At 33.6% G+C, this 24,118-nt stretch overlaps 2 protein-coding genes and 1 pseudogene across 2 annotated transcripts; all 3 read left to right on the top strand.

Moving 5' to 3' along the window:
- The first annotated feature begins 318 nt into the window (after window positions 1-318).
- Window positions 319-1,267, top strand: LOC130849607 (olfactory receptor 1165-like). The gene is given in 2 exon segments (XM_057728602.1): window positions 319-917; window positions 919-1,267. Coding segments are annotated over 2 exon segments (948 nt in total).
- A 9,659-nt stretch (window positions 1,268-10,926) lies between these two features.
- LOC130848545 (olfactory receptor 1165-like) lies at window positions 10,927-16,416 on the top strand (annotated as a pseudogene).
- Window positions 16,417-21,863: 5,447 nt separating this feature from the next.
- Window positions 21,864-22,811, top strand: LOC130849316 (olfactory receptor 5D13-like). Its single transcript, XM_057728119.1, has one exon. It carries the CDS (start codon window positions 21,864-21,866, stop codon window positions 22,809-22,811), a length of 948 nt encoding a protein of 315 aa, XP_057584102.1.
- The last annotated feature ends 1,307 nt before the right edge of the window (window positions 22,812-24,118 follow it).

The following is a 24,118-nucleotide window of genomic DNA, read 5'->3' as shown; positions in this document are numbered from 1 at the left end:
CATGGGGATATTCAATGCTCTAAGTATCACATGCATTTAGGAATCACTTATATAAAATAATACTATTGATAAGTACTTTTTAATTTTTTTTTTCCAGATAAGAAAACTAAAGTTCTGAAAGATAAAGCTAATTTCCTGTAATCAAATTCAGGAAGACTCTAAATTGAAGCTTCAGGACACTCCTGGGTACACACTGACCATATTACTTTCACTAGTTTAGGTTGATCTGTCCTGAGTTCCTCTCACTCCACCTTCTCATGTTCTGCTGCTCCAATTTAATTCATTTTGTTTATTTGTTTATTTTTTGAATCAAGAGCCATGGTACTGAATGCAGGAAACCAGAGCTCTGTGTCCATGTTCATCCTCTTTGGCTTCTCAGAATACCCACACCTCCAGACACCCCTCTTCCTGGTCTTCTTGACCATTTACACAGCCACTCTGGTGGGGAACCTGGGCATAATTGTGGTTGTAAGGACCAGTTCCAAACTCCACACACCCATGTACTTTTTCCTTAGCCATCTATCCTTTTTGGATATTTGTTCTTCTAGTGTATTTACACCCAAACTCCTTCAAATCTTGATTATGGAAGATAAAGTTATCTCTTTCAAAGGGTGTATGGCACAATTTTTCTTTGGCTGCACACTTGTGATTACAGACATGTCCATGTTAGCAGTGATGGCCTATGACCGGTTTGTGGCTGTCTGTAACCCCCTGCTCTACACAGTTACTATGTCTCCTAAGCTCTGTACCCTCCTGGTAGCTGGAACCTACTCCTGGGGTGGAATATGTTCCTTGACAAGCACATATTCTCTTTTGGAGCTCTCCTTCTGTGGTTCTAATCTCATACATCACTTTGGCTGTGAGTATTCTGCCATCATCTCTGCCTCCTGTTCTGACCCCTCCTTCAGTCAGATGACGTTTCATCATTTCTACACTCAATGAAGTGTGTAGCCTCCTGATTATTCTAGGCTCCTATGTTTTCATAGTTGTCACCATCATCAAGATGCCTTCTGCTGGTGGACTCCAAAAAGCCTTCTCTACCTGTGCTTCCCACCTGACTGCCATCACCATTTTCCATGGGACTGTCCTATTCCTTTATTGTGTACCCAACTCCAAAAGCTCCTGGCTCTTGGTCAAAGTAGCCACTGTGTGTTTTACTGTCATGATTCCTATGTTGAATCCCCTTATCTACAGCCTTAGGAATAAAGATGTGAAAGAGACAGTCAGGAGTTTAATAAATACCAAACTGCTTTCTCACTCAATATAATTCAGAAGTCCAATAGGATGGAGTAACCGCTTGAACTAAAGTCAACCTGTATATAATTCAAATAAATGTGTTTATGTTCAAATTATGTCCAAGTTATCATATATATTTCTGTTGCTAGTTTACCTTTATTTTAAGTAAATATATGGTTATATTTTAAATAAATTATATATTATGCTTTCCATATTTTTCAAGTGTCAGGATTAGTTACAATGTTTCTCAGCTAATAGAGAAACAATACATTCTGGAAGACAAGGTACTGAAAAAGGGATATATAGTTAGAGGCTCATTGATTATGTTAAAGTTTATGTTGTGATTTGTAACAGTGCTGCAAACACAGATGGTGACTGCATTTCCTAAATTTGCACTCAGGTTCTCATAACTAACACTTTTGACTCAGATTGTTGTATAAAATGCAACTTTTGTTTTTCTTAATACTTTATTTTACTTCAGTTAAAATGAGGACCTTTAAGCTTGCATTATGAAAAGTATTATGTGACTTTAGGCAAGAAGATCCTGAAAATATTAGCTAGTCTCTACAAGCATCACTCATATTTTTGAGATCAGTGTAATATAGTTCTATAAAAGGTGTTGAAAGTAATACTGAACACTAAGAAAAAGTTAAATTTATTTCTAGGCAGACATAACAATTACTCAGTGATACAAAGACCAAGATTAATAAAATGTGCTTTTCTATCACCCATTCTCATCAATAAAATTTTCTCACCTACCAGTTTTCTCCATATCAGTAAATCGCACTCCCATCTGCTCAGGTGTTCAAGCAAAGCAAAGGAGAAAACATTATTATTTATTTCTCCATAGCTTCTCTCAAATAGTTATATCATATTGCTTTATTTCCAAAATAAAGCTGTGCCACCATGTCTCTGCTTTCTGTGTCACTCAGTTGGTTTTTAACAGGTAATGCCAAAATATTAATATTTCCCACATTTTTACCCTGACATGAGACATGAATTCCAGATTATCCACTGTGATTAAAATCACTTTATTTCACTCTCCAGCTTAGAGTTGTGCAATATTTTTCTATTACATTTATGATGAAAATCTTAATCTTGGTAGAATGTAGCATCTGCCTGATTCTCTGATTTCATCATTTTAAATTTAAAGTACACTGAAAATACATTTTAAACAAACACCCATGTAACTCCCAAGTAGAGTAATGCATAGAATGTTGTCGGTACCCAGGCTTTTTCTCCCACCATAGGCAGTAGCCAAAAGGATGACTTTTATCATAATGATACACTTGCTTTTCTATTCAGATTCAGAATCTGACTATGTCTTTCAAAAATACAAATTAATATTCCCTCTTTAAAAAACATCCCTCTTTGCAAACTTTATGTAGAGGAAATCATGCATTACATATCCCGTGCATCTTTTATTAAGATACTTATAGTATGATCAATTTTGATTCACTTTAATATTTCATGTTATAAATATCTTATATTTTTTAATGTAGTCTACTATGATGGACATTTAGGATGTTTCAATTTCAGGGCTTGTATACTATTAGACTGCACATATGTACTCATTAGAATGGAGTTTATACCAGAAGTATTATGCAATTATTTAATTCTCAATTTTTAAAGTGATTGTATCAATTTGAGTCCCTAAAAGAATGTTTGAAAGTTCTAAAGTTATACACATTTCTTCACCAGTGTTCAGTGTTATCAGACTTTATGATTTTTACCCATTTGCTTGATGTAGAATATTTAATTTGTAGTTTAAGTTTGAATAATTGTATTATTGAAGTTAGTCGCATTTTAATATGTTTAAAGTGACTTTTTTTCTTTTTTAAAGTGACTTCTTATGGCATTTTACCAATATACTTTTCAATTATTTGTCTTTTTAAAATTTATTTGGAAACTTCTTTTACATAATGAACATAATCCCTTGGTCAGTTAAATATCTTGAAAGCATTTTTGCATTTTGGCTTTACTTTTTACCCTTTTAATATCATTTCATAAAGAATAAGTTTGAACTTTAGTTTAGTTAAATATATAACTTTTGTAATGTGTTTGTAATTGTTTAAGATTATATTTATCTACTCTTTAGGTCAGGAAGACCTTTGCCTATATTATATTCAGGAATGTTTGTCATTGTTCATATTTTGTTCTATGATCACATATAATTCATTTTTGTGGTGGTGTGAGATTGGGTCTATCATAAATTGTTTTTTTGTTCATTGTTATTTGGTGTCTCTTCACTTTTGTCTCACTCCTCTCTGGACAGAGAGAGAATAAGTCCCATGAAACTTACTTGGGGCAATAAAAAATGAGTGAACATGTTGTAAGTTACCTCATAAAAGAAGCTTTAAATGCCCCTGCAAGGTTTGAATATTTCCTCTTTGAGCTCATGCATTCAACCTAGAGAAGAGCACAGCACAAATAGAGTGTTCCTTCCCCTGGGTTCGTCAAGTGAGAAAATGTGGGAAACTGAGCCGCACTTCACCAAATACAGCATGTCTGAGCAGCAGTCATCAACATCCATGTTACTACTTCATTCTTACCCATGTGAATGTACAATTGCCAAATGCTATTTACTGAAAACAATCCATTCTCTCCTTCTTGCTCTGCAATGTCAGTCTTGTCATAAAAGCTCCATACATGTGTATATCCCTATGCTGTTAGCTATTGCCAGAAGAGCTCTTGAAAAAAAAAAAAAATCCAGCAATCAATGGCTTAAAAGTGCAATCATTATTTATTTTCTTCTTCATGTACCTCGGCTTCTGTGATGCTAGAAGTGTTTTGCCTCATGACAGTTCTGTGAGTATGGATTACTCTGTGTGTCTTTCATCACCTTTAGACTAGCTGGCTGTCTGTCTTATGGAAATGTCAGAAAAGTAATAGACTGAGAGAAAATATGCAAGGTCTCTTAAAGACTCAGCTAAGAACTGCTGTATGTTCTCTTCTGCTGACATGTTATTGGGCCTGTCACAGGATTGCACTCAAAATCAAAAGAATGCACTCCATCAATAATGAAGTGTGAAAAATTTTGAATGAAAGGAGATGCTGAGTAATTGGACTCAATCATTAATCTACCTAAGTCAGTTTTTAAAGTCTTTGTTGATGTATTTGCCATTACCACATATTCTTAATTATTATAGTTTTGAAATAAATCTCTACATCTATTAGAGCAACTGCTGTTATCTTTTTCTTCCCCATGGCAGATTCTAGTTATCCTTGGCCCTTTCATTTTCATACAAACTTCAGGATTTATTTTGTTCATTTACTGCATGCTTTTGGAGCCTGAGACTCTCAGGGGTTTTAAAATTTATGCCATTTGACTTTAGATCTGCACTTTAAAGCATTCTTGACTGTAGCTATGACTTCTCCATTTTGTTAGTGTACACTCCTCCATAATCATTACATATTTCTAAAATGATGGTAAAATCTTATTAGCTGGTTTTTATTTTACCATTGTTTTTTATTGATATGACTTTACTATTTGATTTATTTCTCATAATAATTACTATTATTGGTTTGGTTTCTGAGGAAGGAGAGAGGCAACAGTGGCATATTATATATTGATTTTGACATATTGAGTTAAAATAATCCACTCTTTATCTATCTCTCTACTGATTAGGGGAAAAATGGACATAAGTAGAATTCTACAGGCATGAAAAATGAGGGTATATTCTGTAGAACCTATGTTAATAAATTATAAATCTTATTGAAATAAATACATTCCTTGAAAAACATAGCATTCAATTGTATAAAATAAAAAATAGAAAACCTAAGTAATGTCTTACATATTAAAGTAATGGAATTTCTTTCCAAAATCTTCCTCAGAAAGAAATTCCAAAAAATTCCTTGTTTACTATGTTGGTGAATTCCTCCAAACATTTAAGAAATAATTGTTGCCAATTACATATAAATCTTTCTAGAGAACAAATTAAGAGAGGGTACTTAATATTCAATTAGCCAGATTTTAAGAATCCATTCAAATGAGGTTATTATGAGAAATACATTTATAGACCAATTTTTCTGATAAGTGTAGATAATGAATATTCAAAACAAAATATTAATAAACTGGGTTTTATTCCAGAAATGGAAGGGTGGTATAACAGTCATAAATTAATAAATACAAGTCAACATAGTAAAATAAAAGGGAAGAAATATAATTCATGCCTATTACTATTCCAGAAAAAATACAGGTTAAATACAAAACTCATTCTACTCTGAATGGTTGATTTTTCTCAACTCGTGTTTAGTAAAATTGCTATTATCTAAAAGAAACTTAAATAATCCTCATATTGACTACTGAAATTACTGTGATTAACTTTAAAATCCTTTGGCGGTAATTTATTTATGTACCTAAATTAATCTCTAAACTAGCATCTCTCAAGAATTTTTGAAGTCCAAAGTTCCCTAGAGGTTTTATTTTTAATTTTTTTAAAAAAAATTTAAGTTCTTTATTGGAATATAATTGCTTTACATTCTTGTACCTGTTTTTGAGGCACTCTAAAGTGAATCAGCTGTATTTATGCATATATCCCCATATCCGCTCCCTGCCTCAACTCCCTCCCACTCTCCCTGTCCTGGCCCTCTAAGATATCACCCATCATCAAGTTGATCTCCCTTTGTTATACAGCAACTTCCCACTAGCTATCTATTTTACAGTTGGTAGTGTATATATGTCTATGCTACTCTCTCACTTCATCCCAGATTCCCCTCCACCCCCTGCCCCCCAACCCCATGTCCACCAGTCCATTCTCTGCATCTGCATCCTTATTCTTGCCCTGTCACTGGGTTCATCAGTACCATCTTTTTTTTTTAGATTCCATATACATGAATTAGCATACAGTATTATTTTCTCTTTCTGTCTTACTTCACTCTGTGTGACAGACTCTAGGTCTATCCATCTCATTACATATAGCTCCATTTCATTCCTTTTTATGGCAGAATAATATTCCATTGTATATATGTGCCACATCTTCTTTATCCATTCATCTGTTGATGGGCATTTAGGTTGTTTCCACATCCTGGCTATTTTAAAAAGTGCTGCAAAGAACATTGTGGTACATGTTTCTTTTTGGATTATGGTTTTCTTTGGGTATATGCCCAGGAGTGGGATTACTGGATCATATGGTAGTTCTATTTTTAGTTTTTTATGGAACCTCCAAAGTGTTTTCCATAGTGGCTGTACCAACTTACATTCCCACCAACAGTGCAGGAGAGTTCCCTTTCCTCCACACCCTCTCCAACATTTATTGTTTCTAGATTTTTTTAATGATGGCCATTCTGACCAGTGTGAGGTGATATCTCATTGTGGCTTTGACTTGCATTTCTCGAATGATTAGTGATGTGGAGCATCTTTTCATGTGTTTGTTGGCCTTCTGTATGTCTTCCCCTAGAGTTTGAAAAACTCCCCAGATGGCTTTGACAAATGTTTTTAGTATCTGCATCTTAAACAAAAATTATCCTCTTCCTGTTTAGAATATATAATTTCAGAAATAGGTTATCATTGTGAAAAATATGACCTGTTGACTAGTATGAATACTAGGAATGGCTTTCATTTGGTGTAATTAAGGTATCCAAGGATTGTGACTTAGCTATCCATAATTTATTGACAATCCTTATGCTTGCATGGACAAACTTCACAAATTACACTTTTGAAAAGTCATTTCTATTTGTTCATCATTAGAATATCATGATAGAATTGATATTTCTATATACACTCATTTATGCAACACTACTGTATTCAGTTATTGTTTTCTCATATTTTTCTTGAAGATTCCTTAGGATTTTTTGTATACAGAATTTAGACTCTTTTACATTTTCACTTTTCAATAATCATAACTTTATTTTATTTTCTTTCCTTATTCAACAAAGATCTAAAGTGTCATGTTGAATAAAAGTAACGAGATGTTCTTTTTTTTTCTTTTTGGTTGTTATACTCAGACTTAGGAGAAAATAATCTGAGTTATTTTATTTTATTTAGGATTTTTTGTTTTTTTTCTTTTACATTAAACATAAGGTTAGCTGAAGGTATTTTTGTAGATGACCTTTATCAGGTTGTGGGAATTTTCTTATATATCTTGTTTGATGATATGTAGATAATCTTATTTTTTTTCTGAGTCATAATTTATTTTCCTGCCATTTACTGTAATGTTTTATTTTCTAGTACTTTATCACATGTTTCTGTGATGAAGTACATCAGATATCTTGATCTATATTTTTTTTCTTACTTCTTTGCCTGGTTTTGATATTTGCTATTATAATGGGCTCAAGAAAAATGTTGCATATATTCTTTATTGCTCTATTTGTTCAAATGTTTGTGTATGATTTTGATATTTGACAGAATTTACCACTCAAGCCATATGGGCCTGGGGTTCTCATTGTGGGAAGATTTTTAAATAAAAATTGAATTTTATAAGAAGGTAGAGGCTATTCATAGTTTATATTTTGTCTTTTGGAAGTTTCTTATTTGTATATTTCAAGAGATTTTTCCATTTCATTTAACTTGTCAAATTTATTGGAATAATATTATTCATAATAGTCTCTAATTATCCTCCTATATTGACAGAATCTGTAACGAAGTCCCCTTTTTTCCTTGATATTAGCAATTGTGTTTAGATCTGTTAATCAGTTTATCTAGGGAATGATTGATTTTATGTATTATTTTAAATATCAAAATTTTAGTTTTGCTCAATTCCCTATTTCTATTTCACTGTCCATTTTCTATTATACCGATTACCATTCATCTTTTTCCCCTCCTTCTCTCTATTGGGAGACAAAACTGTGTTTACTTTTTTATCTTCTTAAGATGGAATCATAGATCATTGAGTTTCTTTTCAAATAAAACATTCATGAAAGTAGGTGCTATTTTAAAGACAATGAGGTGTAGAGGAGAGAGAGGACAAAAATGTTGATCTCATGAGTGATAAGTAGAACTCTATGCTAGCCCTCAGGATTCCCCACCATTTAGTGTACACATACCTTCAACTAGCCCTTCAATTAAACATTAATCTAGGTGCTGTTGGGAGGGAATTTTACCATTATAATTAGGTTTTAAATTAACTGACCTTAAGAAAAGAAGATTATCATGATTGGTGGGCCTGATAAAATCAGATGACTTGTTAAAAAAGTTTGGGTCCCTCTTTAAGGAGGCACATGAAGTGTAGGGGGATCTTGAAAGAGAGATTTGAAGTGTGAGAGTGACTTGAGAGGAGAAACAAGCTGAGACCTAGAGTGGACTCTAGGAATCGAGAATAACCCCGAGATGTCAAGAAAGCAAGACATTCCTACAACCTCAAGGAACTGAATTCTGCCAACAGCATGAATGAACGAAATTCTGGATGAGAAACCTGATGACACATTCATTTCAGCCATGTGATAACTTGAATAGATGGACTGGTGTGCTGTGCCTGACTTCATACATACAGAACTGTGAACTAAGAAATGGGTGTTGGTTAAGCCACTGAATTTTCAGCAGTTTATTATGATGAAACAGAATGTTAATATACCACACTATTCAGCAAACCTATCAATTGCCTTAATGAAGCTTGTATATCTAATAAAAGAGGAAAACATTTGTATTTGTTAATTGCAAAGGCCATAATAACAAAACTATATTCAATGTTATACTGAAAGTGTTAGTTACCAAAACAAAAAAAGTCTAAATAAGAAAACTAAGAGGAAATACTGAAATGAAACATAACACAATAACTATACTATGTCTAGTTTATTGGACTTTGATTGTGATTTTTCTCTTTGTGAATTTTGGTGGTCATTTTTTCCATGATGAATATAAAATACATCAAATAATAGATTGATTGCTATCATTGCTTTCTAAGATCAGAAGATACACGTGTTCAACATTCCTTTATGATTAAAAAAAAAACTATATTCTAAATTAGGAATGCAGGATTTTCTTTAAATTGCCTTGTTTGTAGCTCATGGCAAATACCCCAATCAAAATTCTCTAGGGTATGATTCCCCAAAGTCACTTAAGTAGATACAAATATACAGAAAGATACCTAAATTTAGTTTCCAAGTCTGGCTCACCCTCAAGAGCTTCTCTATTCATCTCTGACTTTTTTATGAGAAAAATATAATTTTCTTGTTGACTATACTGGAATATACTTCAGAAGAAGTTCCCATATCCTAATTACAAGCTATGACATTTTTGTAAAAGTTATAATTTTTTGTGAAATAATTTTCAAGAATCTTATTTAAATCAAAGAAGACCTCAATAAATAAATCTATAAAGACTATCTGGCTTCTGGTGAGTTGTTAACCTAAGTGGTATACTTTAATTCTGATGTGGGAAACTCTGAAAGCAGCAATATTTTTGGCAGAGAAATACCTATGCAACCCTAGTGGCATTGCAATGGTATCCATTTAGTTCAGTTGAGAGTGAGAATACAAGTTACTGAACTCTATTTCTTCCATCTTTAAGATTCTTGGAATTAATTTGTCTTTGAACTTTGCTTATGTAGCTGAATGATGTCCTAGTCAACTTGGTGGATATTCAAGTAATATTGTTCTCAATTAAAAATATTTTAGGGAAATATTGAAAAGAAATCTATGAAACTGTAGAGAAATATGTTAGACTTTGTATACAAATTTTGAGTTGAAAACCATCTAGGTGGGAGCAAGTTGGAGCAGTAAAGTAAGTTTGAGTTGTGGATTAAACAAGGTAGTCTGCAAATGTGTTGCCTTGAATTTGAAATTAAGAGGTAGTAATGCTTAGAATCTGATGGGAAACATTAGAAAGGAATCAGGCAAGAAAACTGTTTCCTCCATGTCTCTGCAATATTTTTTCTACTTCCTAGTCACTATTTGCACCACTTCATACTTCCTAAGATTACAGCTGGTGCTACGTTGTTGGATATTTTGTAGTTATATATTTCCAATTCAAAGTAAACATTAAACACAGCATTAAAAATATAAGAGAAGAAACTAAATTTGGAGAGACATTTATTACATATGAAATTTAGTCTTAGATGTTTTAGAAAAATAATTATCTAATTTAAGTTATACTTTATATATAATTGTATGATAATAATAGTAAGAATAATAATAAATGCTTATAATATTATTTCTATGGATAAGCAAAGGAGCTGCAGAGAACTTAAACAACTTGTCAGAGTTATATTAATAAGTGGCTGAGGCTAAATTTGAATGCAGGTTGACGTGATTACAAAGTCTGGGTTCTTTACAAGATATCATTCATATTCTCTAGAATATACAATAAATGCCCTATTACCAAGGTTTGGTCAGTTGGTGAAATCATTATGGGTATGTAAACCTGGGGTGTGTTTGATGGTAGAACAGCACTAAGAAAAAATGAGAGAGAAAAGAAAAGACATCCTGGGCAACTAGAATGGCCTGAGCAAACAAGAATTTGCAAGTGTAATTAAAAATTCCAATTAAACAATGGAGAGAAGTGAGATATAGCTGCGAAAGATGAGAAAATTTAAACAGGGCCATTCTCAGTTCATCAGAGTCCACCCTCTCCCCACCCCTCCATCAGGACTCACACTTATACCCCCAACACCCAAAGACACATAATGCACCCTTCAAGCTCCAACTGTGCCATTTGTCTTCCTGGGAAACCACTGAGTCCACCCACCTGGACCAATCCCCTTCCCAGCCTGGAAAAAAAATACCCCCTATTTCTGTCATATTTGGTTGCTCAGAATGAACTCTCTGATTTTCTCCTCCAGGAAGGTAGTGATGGATGAGAGAAATCAGAGTGCTGGAATCAGCTTCATCCTCTTGGGCTTCTCAGAATATCCACACCTCCAGGTGCCACTCTTCTTGGTCTTCTTGGCCATCTATACAGTTTCTGTGATGGGGAACCTGGGTGTAATTGTGATCATCAGAATTGATCCCAAACTTCATACCCCCATGTACTTTTTTCTCAGCCATCTCTCCTTTGTTGATTTCTGTTACTCTTCTGTACTCACACCCAAGCTGTTAGAGATTTTGGTTGTGGACATAAGGACTATCTCCTACATGGGTTGCGTGATGCAATTTTTCTTTGGTTGCACACTTGTGATTACAGAAATATTGAGGCTAGCAGTGATGGCCTATGACCGGTTTGTGGCTGCCTGTAACCCCCTGGCTCTACACAGTTGCTATGTCTCCTAAGCTCTGTACCCTCCTGGTAGCTGGAACCTACTCCTGGGGTGGAATATGTTCCTTGACAAGCACATATTCTCTTTTGGAGCTCTCCTTCTGTGGTTCTAATCTCATACATCACTTTGGCTGTGAGTATTCTGCCATCATCTCTGTCTCCTGTTCTGACCCTTCCTTCAGTCAGATGAGATGTTTCATCATTTCTACACTCAATGAAGTGTGTAGCCTCCTGATTATTCTAGGCTCCTATGTGTTTATAATTGTCACCATCATCAAGATGCCTTCTGCTGGTGGACTCTGTAAAGCCTTCTCCACCTGTGCTTCCCACCTGACTACCATCACCATTTTCCATGGGGCTATCCTTCTTCTCTACTGTGTGCCCAACTCCAAAAGCTACAAGACTCTTCATCAAAGTAGCCACTGTGTTTTACACAGTTGTGATCCCCATGCTAAACCCCCTTATCTACAGCCTTAGAAATAATGATGTGAAGGAGTCAGAAAGTTAATTAACAACAAACTGTTTTCTCAATCAATGTAATTTTGAGTGAGGAGATATATATATATATGTTTGTATATGTGTGTTTGTGTGTGTATGTATATATATAAAGGGAAAGAAGGGGAGAAGATATTTTCTTAAGTGTGCTTTATATATTGCATTGAGGTTGTTAAATTTTTCTTCAAATAATGTGATAAAATTTACTGAGAAAATTAATTAGATAATTTATATATATTTATGATTCTTAAACCACACTGTCTTTTTTTTAATACCTTCATTTTAAAAGAAAAAAAAAGAAATAAAATTCTGTTTATGTCTCACTTCCAGAATGTAATAAGCTAAATAATGGTCCTCTAAAGCTGTCCACATTCTAATCCCTAATTTACAATATCTGTAAATTATTACCCTTCCATGTTTTCTCCCCTTCCTTTCTGTTCCCTTTTCTCTTCCTCTGTCTCAAATCATGAAATATGACAAACAGGTAGGCAAGTAATTCTGAACAACCATCCTGTATGTTACTTTCTCCAAGAAACTGAAGACAGAAGATTATCAGGCCTTCACAGCATTTCCATAACCACTTTTCTAGTCACTATGCCTCTCTAACACCGCTAGGAGCAAACTCCACTGTGGTGTTCAGAACTGTTTCTTTTCAACCTGAGAATAGTTTATGAGAATATAAAAGTTAACTGCCTCCTTTTGAAATTCATTTAAATAAAATCTTAGAGTATATTCCCTTATGTCTGGCCTCTTTGGTTCAGCATTTTGTTTTAAAAGAATATTTAAGTTGTTAACTGTGAGTAGTTCATTTTTTATTGCTGAAGAGTTTTCCATAAAATAAATAGCTATAATGCTCTTGTTCATCCTACTTCTAATGGACTTCGGCTATTTCCTCTTCTTTATTGAAGTATCGCTGATTTACAATATTATAATAGTTTTTTGTGCACAGCATCATGATTCAGTATTTTTATAGATTATACTCCATTAAAAGTTATTACAGGATGATGGCTATAATTTTCTGTGCGATACAATTTATCCCTGTTGCTTACCTGTTGTATACATAATATTTTGTAGATCTTAATCCAATACCCCTAAATTGTCCCTCCCCTTTCCTCTGCAAAGTCTACAAATAACAAATGTTGGAGAGACTGTAGAGAAAAAGGAACCATTTTACATTGTTGGTTTGGATGTAAATTGTTGCAGCCAGTTACATACTGTATGGAAAACAGTATGCAGTTTCCAAAAAAAAAACTAAAAATAGAATCACCATATGATCCAGCAGTTCCACTCCTGGTTATTTCCTATTTGTGGCTTTAATGGAAATGCTGCTATGAACATTTTTGCACAAGTATGCACTGCATTGCACATAAGACTCATTCTGTGAGATATGCCCTGTGTCTGAATGTTCGGGATCAAAGGGAACTTGTTTCTTCTCTTTTAATAGATACAATCAATTTTCCAAAGTAGATGCATTAGTCTACATTCCACCCATATTACATGCGGGTTCTAATTATTGCCCATTCCTGCCGACATTTAATATTATCACACTAGACATTCTAATATTTTCAAGTTGATGGGTGAATAGTGGTGCTTCATTTTGGTTATAATTTAAATTCCTCATTATTAATGTGGTTGAATTCCTTTACTTCGGTTATTAGTCATTTGGCTATTCTTTCTTTCTGAGGTGCCTATTCAGGTTTTTTTGGTCCATTTTTCTGTTAGGTTGTTTATATTTTATCGTGAAATATGTAGTTCATTATATATTCTAAGTAAAAGTCCTTTGATACTTGTATCGTGACTATGTTCTAGATTGTGGCTTATCTATGCACTCCCTTGATGATATTTTTAGATGCACAAATTTTCTAATGTTTGTGTCGGTGTTTATTAAATTATTTCTTTACACAGTGATTCCAATGTATTATTTAAGATCTATTTCTTTCCTCCAAAATAACAAAGATATTCTCAAATTTTATGTGCTAAATTTTCACAAATTTTATACACTATTATGCCTTTTATATTATATTCTATTTCCTCTTATTTTGGATTCTGGATTTTATTTTCTTTTTTTACATTGATTTTTAAATTGATTTTGAACTGGAAGTAAATTTTGATGTGACATGAGAATAAGCTAATTTTATACTTTAACTTATTGATGTATATTTGCCCCAGCAATATTTATTGAAAATTCACGCCATTTAACACTGCTCTGTAGTGCCAGATTTTTCATAAAGTAAATGTCCATGCATGTATAGGTCTATTTCTAGACTTCTTATATGCTTTTAGGTGTTTTATAATCAGAACTATCCATTACCAGTAAGTTTTGATATCCAGTAGAGCAACTGCTTAAAAGTTACTCTTTTTCTGGCAGGGTGTTCAAAATATTCTTTGATCTTTTCCTTTCAAAACAAATGTTAAAATTATACTTGTTTGGTTTTAGGGTAGAGTTACAGTAGAACTGTAGATCTTTTTGGAAAGAAATGACAAGTTTACATCCTCAAGTCTTACAAATGATAAGCATGCTACATTTTTATGTTTATTTAGATCTACTTCAATTTTGTGGTACAAGATTTATCACATTTTTGCTATAAAGTTCTTACACATATTTTGTTAAATTAATCTGAGTGTATGATTATTTTTCATGCTATTTTAAATATCATTTGTAAAATATGTGTTGTTTTTAGATCAGAATACAATGCATTCTTGCAATACTACCAATATCTCAATAATTTTATAAGTTATTTGTAGATTAGTTTGGATTTTCAACATGTATATTGTATAATCTCTGATTAAATATGTTCTGGGTTTGTTGTTTTCAATATTATTCTTTTTCATTGTTTTCTTGATTTGGTTAACTAGCTGGGAATGTCAGTATGATTTTGGGTAAACATAGTAAAAGTGGGCATCCTTGACTTCCTCATTCCACAAGAAAAGTAACTAGTATTTTATATTTAAGATGTTTCGATAGGCTTTTGTAGATCCTTTTTTTTGAGACTAGCAAAGGTATCTCATGTATTTTCTTGTGTGTGTGTGTATTTGCTGTCTTGCCTTTTAGTGAGTTTGATGTTGAATTTCATCAAGCTAATATTTTTTTCATTTTAGCTCCTTTAACATTTTGAAATGGTAACTTACATTTTTTGAATTTTCTAATATCAAACTAAGTGTTTTTATTTTTTCTGAGAAAATTACTTCAAGTGTTATATAATAGATTTACCTTTTTATTGGTTGTTGACTTTGTGTCGATAGTTTATAATTTAAAATTCTATGTTCATTCGTAAAGTTGTTCTGTAACTTTCTTTTATTGCCCTGTCCTTGTTAATTTTTGCCATCAAAATTATACTAGCCTCTTAAAACAAAAATGGTAAGAGTCTTCTTATTCAATTCAGTGAAAAATTTTGCTTAACATTAGAATTCACTGCAAAATAAACTTTCATTTGTATAGGGAAATTTTCAATTATGAATTTATTTTATTTAATAGTGGTAAGAAAATTATGATCTCAATTTCTTCTTGAGTTAATTTTATCATTTTATTTTTCTTGGAACTCATCCACCATAGCTAAGCTTTCAAAGTCAGTGGGATAACTTTTTTCATAATAATCTCTTTCCAAAGTTGGCAGGGTCTATAATTATAATCACTTTTCGTTGCTAATGTTAGCTATTTTTGCCTCCTCTCTCTTTTTTTCCCCTTGTTTAGATTCATGAGAGTTTCATTAATTTTATCAATTTTATCTCAGAACCAGTTTTGGATATAGAAGGGTGAATCAAAAATTATCCACACTCTGGCTGTAGAATGTATTTTAATTAAATTTTAGAAAAGACAAATACGTTATTTTGACATAATCTCCTTGATTTTCAATACATTTTGTCCATCTGTCAACAAGTTTTCATATTTCCTCATTAAAAATGTTTTAAGCTGAGCTGTGAGCCACAAATGCACTGCTCTCTTCACTTCATCAGAAGTGACTCCGGCTCCTTCTTGGTGGCTAACACTTGTGCAACGTTCCTTGAACTTCTTTATCCATTCATACACACTTTTTCCCAACAAAACACTTTCTCCATACTTTGCACAAAGTCTTCAATTAATAATGGCACTGGGTACACCTTCAGACCACAAAAAACTAATTACTGCACGCTGCTCTTCTTTTGTGCAAATTACAAGTGGGGCATCCATTTTTGCTTGTACCACAGTTACAAATGAACTAATGTAACACATTCACACGTGTGCAGCAGTGACTGGGGAGACAGTAGCCTTGAATGGAAAGTACCGATGAGACAGTGCTGCCAACAGAAGTTTTCATATAACTGGAGTGCAGATAATTTTTGACTCACCCATATGTTTACCCCTTTATTTATGTTTGCTATATACTTTATTAAGTTATTCTGTTTTTGTCTTTTTTTTTCCTTTCTTCAGATGCCTTTTTATTGATAATGCCTGTGACAATCTGAAAGCTATTTTTTTTTGTATTTTAACTTGCTTGTAGGAGTGTCCTCACTTTTTGTATAGCCGTGATGAAAGTGCCAAGAAGTTAACAGCTCCAGGAATGGCTCCCAACCAATAGTATGTGATATATAGTGGGCATATGGTATATAGTGGATTCATAAGTACCACAGCTTCCTCACTCCTTCAGTGGGACAAGTCTAAATTAGGTTTTAGTCTGTCTTCCAGAGGTCCCCAGGGAAACTGAGACCCAGTTGTCCACAAAAACAACCTGTTCATTGTTCTGTTGTCTCTCTTCCCTACCTAACTACTGGTGCTTCATAGGAGCATCCTCAGAATAAACTACTTGCATCCAAATTCTTGTCTGAGAGTCTATTGTTGAGGAAACAATACTTTAGACATACTAGAAAACATCTTTGGAATGTATATGTGAGATATATGTAATAACTATTATATAGAAAGAGTTCCTACTAACTCTAAAGTACAAAAACCCCAGTAAATATTAGCAAACAATCTAATAAACAAACAACCTTCAAAAATAAGTTAACTCAATAAAACAAAAAGTTGGCAAGAATGAAGATTAAATAAAACTTTCATACACTGAGTAGGAGTGTAAAGTAGATCAAATGGTTTGGAAAACTCTTTGGAAATATGAACCCATGATTCCAATCATTGCTGTGTAGCCAGTGGAAACACATACTTGCACCACAAAGAGGGATGAGAACGTTCACAACACTGTTTCTAATTACTTCAAACTGAATAACTCATCTATACATCAAAAAGATAAATGATTTTGATTACATTTATTCAATTGAATATAGAAATGAGAAAGAGAGTGTGGTGGGGAGATGCACAAGGACAGTATGCACGTCAAAACCCAACCATAACACAGTTGCTGTGACTGGAGCATTCCCTAAGGCTGCTGTGCTTTTGTAGTATCTCTTTATGTGAAGAAGATGGTATTTGAACCCTCACTTCACATACCAATTTTGTGGGCTAGGAAATTAGATTTTTTGTGTCATTTATTTCTTTGTGAAGCATGTGTATTATTAGGAAATAGTAAGTTTGCACTCATTAAATTAGTTCTTATTTAGTTAGTAATGAGTTCAAAAATGTTATTATGAGGGTGAGTCAAAAATTATCCACACTCTGGTTATATGAAGACTTCTGTTGGCCGCACTGTCTTTTTTTTTTTTTTTTTTTTTGGCACACGGGCTTAGTTGCTCTGTGGCATGTGGGATCTTCCTGGAGCAGGGATCAAACCTGTGTCCCCTGTATTGGCAGGCGGATTCTTAACCACTGCGCCTCCTAGAAAGCCCCACACACTGTCTTATTAGCACTTTCTGTTCAAGGCTACTGTCTCTCCAGTCATGTTTGGTGCAGATGTGAACGTGCTACATCAGTTCATTTGTAACTGTGGTGCGAGCAAAAATGGATGCCCCACTTGTGATTTTCACGAAAGCAGATCAGTGTGCAATGATTCATTTTTTTGTGGTCTGAGGGTGTACCTGGTGCCATTATTTATCGAAGACTTTGTGTGCAGTGTGGAGAAAGTGTTTTGTTGGGAAGAACTGTGTATGAATGGATAGAGAAGTTCAAGGAAGTTCGCAATAGTGTTAGCAGCCCTACAAGGGGGAAGATTCACTTCTGATGAAGAAGTGAAGACAGTGGTGCATTCGTGGCTCGCAGCTCAGCCTAAAACATTTTTTAATGAGGGAATAGAAATGCTGGTTGACAGATGGACAAAACATATTGAAAAGCAAGGAGATTATGACAAAAAATGATGTATTTGCCTTTTCTAAAAGTTAATTAAAATAATCTCTATAGCCAGGGTGTGCATAATTTTTAACTCTCCCTCACAACCATCCCCAACCACCACCCCTCAACCTGGTCCCAGCACATTCATAGCCACAGACACTAAAAACAAAGTCTGATGAATGGTGTAGCAAAATGAATCAAAGAAGGGTGGGGGGTGGAAGCTAAGAGGCTACTTCCTATGTTTACGCCATTTCAATTAGGACGTGATGGTATGTTGGCATAAATCACAGCTGGCTGTGGTATTGGAGATACAATAAAATGGGACTGTTAATGTGAATGATGTCATTTTAAACATCAATTTTACAATTTTTAAAATAATTTTCAATTGACAAAATAAGTTGCAAAGATATTTCAAAGGGTTTCCATTACATCTCACTGTAAATTGTTAGCAGGGATGCAAAATGGTGTTGCTGCTATGGAAAACAGTATGGAGGTTCTTTACAAAATTAAAAATTGAATTGTATACGATCCAGTATTCCTGCCTCTGGACAGAATCCAAAAGAATTGAAATCTTTTGATATTAGCATCACTGTGTTCATTGCAGAATCATTCACAGTAGCCAAGATGTGGAAACAACCAAAATATCTATGGACATATAATCGGATAAAAAAAATGTGGAATATATAAACAATGGAATATAATTTGGCCTTAAAAGAGATGGAAATTGTGTAATATGTGACTACATGGATGAAACTTGAGGACATTATGCTAAGTGAAATAAGCCAGTCAGAGAAAGACAAATACAGCATGATTCCACTTATAAAATGTATCTAATGCAATCAAATTCATAGAATCAAAGAGTGGAATAATAGTTGCCAGAGGTTAGTGGAGAAGGAAATAGGAAGTTACAAATCAATGGCCACAAAGTTTCAGTTAAGCCAGATGAACAGAGATCTGCTGTAGAACGTCATATCTGTAGTCAACAATACTGTATTGTACACAAAAATATCTTATGAGGGTAGATCTCATGTTAAGTGTTCTCACCACAGTAAAATAAAATTTAAAAAAAGAAATAATGGTACATTATGATCATGAAAATTTAAACTTTATTTGGATTCCATATGGTTTTGTTTTGCTTTGTTTTGTTTGTTTGTTTCCCATTAATACCCTCTTTTCTTTCTAAGATGCAATCCAGAATACCTCATTGGATTTAGTTCTCATCTCCTCAATATCCTCTGATCTGTAACAGTTTTGTTTTTTGTTTTCTGTTTTTTGGTTTTTTTTTTTTTTTTTTACTCTTTTCTTGCTTTACTTGACTTTCACAATTCTAAGGAGTACTGGGGCAGTATCCTGTAGAATGTTTCCAGATATGGGTTTAGTTAATGATTCTATCATATTAAACTGGAATTATAGGTTTTGGGGAAAGAATATCACAGTCTCATCACATCATATCAGGGGTAAATTATATCTATATTATACCACTGGAAATGGTCACTTTTATCCTTTGCTTAAGGCAGTGCTGGCCAAGTTTCTCTAACTTTGAATGCTGGATTTGAAATGTGATTGAGTTAATAACAATTATTTCTAGATTGTTCTTTCATGTTTACATCAAAGAATATGTGTTATTTCAATAATTCCACAGTGAAAAGTAATTAATGGAATACTTGTGGTGGTGTAATTATCTTTAATGATTTAGAAGAGAATGCATCTATCACAATGACACAAGACACAGTGTTTCAGCTAATTACATGGTTTGTGGTCCACTGAGTAATACTCCAATTATAATTCTCTCTACTATATAACTTCATTGTCATGGCAGTAAATACAAGACCCAGAGTTTGCCTAGTTTAGACTGTTAATTCAGCTTTTAATTTTTTCTTTGTATTTCTTTGATATTTCTTATGTTCTGGGAATAAAATGCCATTTTACTGGCATACACATTGAAATATACTACCACTTTCATTACAAGCTTAAAGCCTATTGATATCTTAAAGAATGTTTGATTACTGAGAAGAAATATACCTGAGGTTCACTAATCATAAAAAGAAATCCTCGGTAAATTAATCAGGAACTTCTGGTCTCAGGTCAGTTCATGTCTCTTTTGGTATCTTTCAATTTATATGGAAAAGATGGAGCTCCAGCTCATATAGATTATTCAAAAAAACTGTACCTGGCCCCTTTCTATGATCAGAGACATTTTAATTTTCACTAACAAGGTATGAAGTGTTTCTGATCATTGAATTTTTTATTACAGAAACTGGCAGCAGCGAGCAATGGGGAAGTTGCAAAAAATGTACAGGATATTTGTGGATTTTGAAATTTCATAGGCCTAATTTCAATTTGAGTACAAACCTATTCCTAGTCCACTGATTTTCCCCAAAATCATTTGAAATTGCTGGGGTTGAACACTAAGTCATTTTCTGAGTTTCTTTTGTTATTGCTGAAATTATTCTGCCAATAAAACAGAACAGCAGGACCAATCTCCCTAATATACCAGGGTTTGGCTAATATTTCCAAATATTGAAGGAAACCCATTTCTTAAAATAGTCTGAAGGATAATGAATATTTGCAATGTATCTGCCCAGTCCCACTTGCTATTGGAAAGAATATGCTGATGATACATGTTTTATGTCTAGGGTTGTAGTGCATGTCAAGTAGGCATTCATGGAGCTGAGTCTGGAGCCTGACACTTGATCCAGACAAAGCTAAGAAGACAGGACAGATCATCCATCCAATGTTGCTGCAGCTGTATGTGTACATCTTGGGGTCATTCATTTTAGGGCCGTTCTGCGCTCACTTTTCTATCTTCCCCAATTTTGCCTCATCATAACAGAGGGCTTGCTTCTAATTGGTTGAGAAGATGTGTAATTTTTATTGACTCTTTGAACATATTTTGTATGAACTTGTTGCTGAATTAAAATTCTTCTGTTCTGTTTCTCAAAAAGTATATATTTTATATTATATATTTAAAATTTTAAAATACATAGCAGAATAGATGACCTAAAAGCACATTAACAAATAATTAACAAAATTTAATTAATACAATTTAATTAATAAAATAATCAATATTAAGCAAAATGTCCATAAAGGATCCACAAGATTACCCCAGCTGGCAGTGTACATTAATGAAGGTTTGGTGGTGGCCACATGATCATTTTAGGAATAAGATTCTGTAATAAAATTTCAAGCCCTGGATGGAAAGTATAAACTAGTTGAAATTTAGGATTTATTCCAACTCATAAATTCTATGGGTGCTTAATTCTTTATTATGTCTAAAAAAACACCAAAAATATAAAAAGAATGAATACTAAGATTTATGTGGCACCATTTGCATGTTGTGTGATCGCCTTGACCTTAGTGTACTTCTTAGAACCATAACAAGGTTTTCTGCTTCTGGTTCACGTCTCTTGCTTCTGAGTTTTACAATTTCATTTGTGCTCCAAATTTATATTTCAGCTCTATATTAAAAATACTAACAAGGGCTAAATTTTAAACAATAGGATGATGAGTCTATATTTTAGTGGTTTTCATAATTTAATGTGTGTCAAAAGTCACCTGGAGGACTGGCTAAATCACCAATTGCAGGCTACATTTCCAGAGTTTTTGATTCAGGAAGTTGAAGATGGGGCTAGAGAATTTGCATCCCTAACAAATTCTCAGGTTATCCTACTGGTGCTGGTTTGAGGACCGTACCTGGGGAATATAAATCAACTCCACAGAGACATATGAAGCTTCGGTCTTCTCTGTTTCTCTTTTCTATTCATTTCTACTTTTCAGGAATAACTTTTGGTTCTTTATTCAACAGGAATCATGATGTTTTCAGAAGGAAATCAGAGTCTCATACCCACGCTTATTCTCCTGGGTTTTTCAGAATATCCAGAACTCCAGGTTCCACTCTTCCTGGTTTTCTTGTCTATCTACACAGTCACCGTCGTGGGGAATTTGGGCATGATAATTATCAAGTTTAATTCAAAACTGCACACGGTCATGTACTTTTTCCTTAGTCACTTGTCCTTTGTCGATTTCTGTTATTCTACTGTAGTTACATCCAAATTGTTGGAGAGCTTGATTGTGGAGGACAGAACCATCTCTTTCTCTGGTTGCATTATACAGTTTTGTTTTACATGCATTTTTGGAGTAACAGAAACCTTCATGTTAGCAGCAATGGCCTATGACCATTTTGTAGCCGTCTGTAATCCCTTGCTCTATAGCACTGTTATGTCCCAGAAGCTTTGTGCTCTGTTGGTGGCTTGGTCTTACTCATGGGGCATAGTGTGTTCCCTGACAATCACGTATTTTCTTCTTACATTATCCTACTGTAAGTCTAGCATCATAAATAATTTTATCTGTGAACACTCTGCAATTATCTCTGTCTCCTGCTCAGACCCCTATATCAGTCAAATGCTGTGTTTTACTATTGCCATATTCAATGAGGCAAGCAACCTGGTGATTATTCTGATGTTCTATATAATCATTTGTATCACTGTTATGAGGATGCATTCTGCAAGTGGGCACTGGAAAACCTTCTCCACCTGTGTCTCCCACCTGACAGCCATCACCATCTTCCATGCAACCATCTTTTTCCTTTACTGTATCCCTAATCCTAAAACTTCTTGGCTCACAGTTAAAGTGGCTACTGTGTTTTACACAGTGGTGATTCCCATGCTGAACCCCTTGAGCTACACCCTGAGGAACAAAGATGTAAAAAACACATTCAGAAAATTAGTTTCCACAAAATGGTTTTGTCATTCAATATAGTATTGTTAGATTCATTATTTTTATTTCTGAAAAATATTTTGTTTACTACACTTGAGATTGTTCATTTCTTATAGTGCAATTGATGATTCAAATCTTTTAATCAGCATGCTTTTATTTACTATATCTATGGCAGCACAATATTTTATTGATTGTTGATTATTGATTGTTGCATACATCAATGTTTAGTGAAATAGCTGTAAATAACATGTAAACCAAAATAGAAAAAATTTTGTTTTTTGTAATATTTGTAAATTATTTTTAAGTGCTTTACCATATATAGTAAATTTTATATGTGTGTTTCCAAAGTGAAACTGATCCTTAGCTCATCAGGCATGTGCAGGTCTAAGCAGAATCCCTAGAATTGTAATCAGGAAACTCCTACTCCAGAGATTGTTTTAACAAATGTTTCCATTTACTATAGCTTATAATGAATCCTTTGCTAATTATTGTATAATAAGTTTTGGAATAAGTGGTGAAAGTTAATTTTTTATTCTTGAAACTTATTGCCTGCTGACTAGCAAACAACATTAAATAAAGTACTGTTCTGCTTTCCCTAAATTCATGTCCCTATTTTATTCCAAAAGCTGTGTGTGTGTGTGTGTGTGTGTGTGTAACCAAGGCAGTGGGATATCAGAATAGTAGGCTCTCAAAATGGACTCAAGCATCTCTGGCCATTTAAATTTCAAAAAACACACCATTATAATTCAAAAGAGAAATGATAATTTTCAACAAACAATGTTGAGACAACTGGACATCTGTATGGATAAATGAGCCTTTACTTTCACTTCATAGCATATACAGACATTAACATGAATGAAATGAGATGGATCACAGATGTAAACATAAAACTTAAATCTAAAACATTTTACCATAGTACAGAAAAAAATCTTTCAAAACTTGGGGCAAGAATCTTTTTGGATGAAACATGAAAAGGATGGATCATTAGAAATTTGATAAAAGAAACTTCATCACTATTAAAAACTTGCAGTAATAGTTTAAGAGTAAATGACATCATTAATAAAATGAAAATATTGGGTTGGCCAAAAATTTCATTCAGGTGTCCTGTAAACCCGAACAAACTATTTGGCCAATCCAATCTAAGCCACAGATTGTAAGTATTTGCAATACATATGTTTGAGAAAGTATTTGTATGTAGAACATATAGAGAACTGTTCATACTCAAAGGAAGAAGAAAAATGATCTAGTTAAAGAGTTGGTAAAATATCTGAGCAGATATTTGACAAAATAAAATATACAAATCATCCATAAACACAAGAAAAGATACTAAGCATGATTAGTCTTCAATG

Source organism: Hippopotamus amphibius, chromosome 3 (genome assembly GCF_030028045.1).
Source record: "Hippopotamus amphibius kiboko isolate mHipAmp2 chromosome 3, mHipAmp2.hap2, whole genome shotgun sequence".
NCBI classification, from domain to species: Eukaryota; Metazoa; Chordata; class Mammalia; order Artiodactyla; family Hippopotamidae; genus Hippopotamus; species Hippopotamus amphibius.
This window is presented reverse-complemented; position numbering and strand designations above follow the sequence as displayed.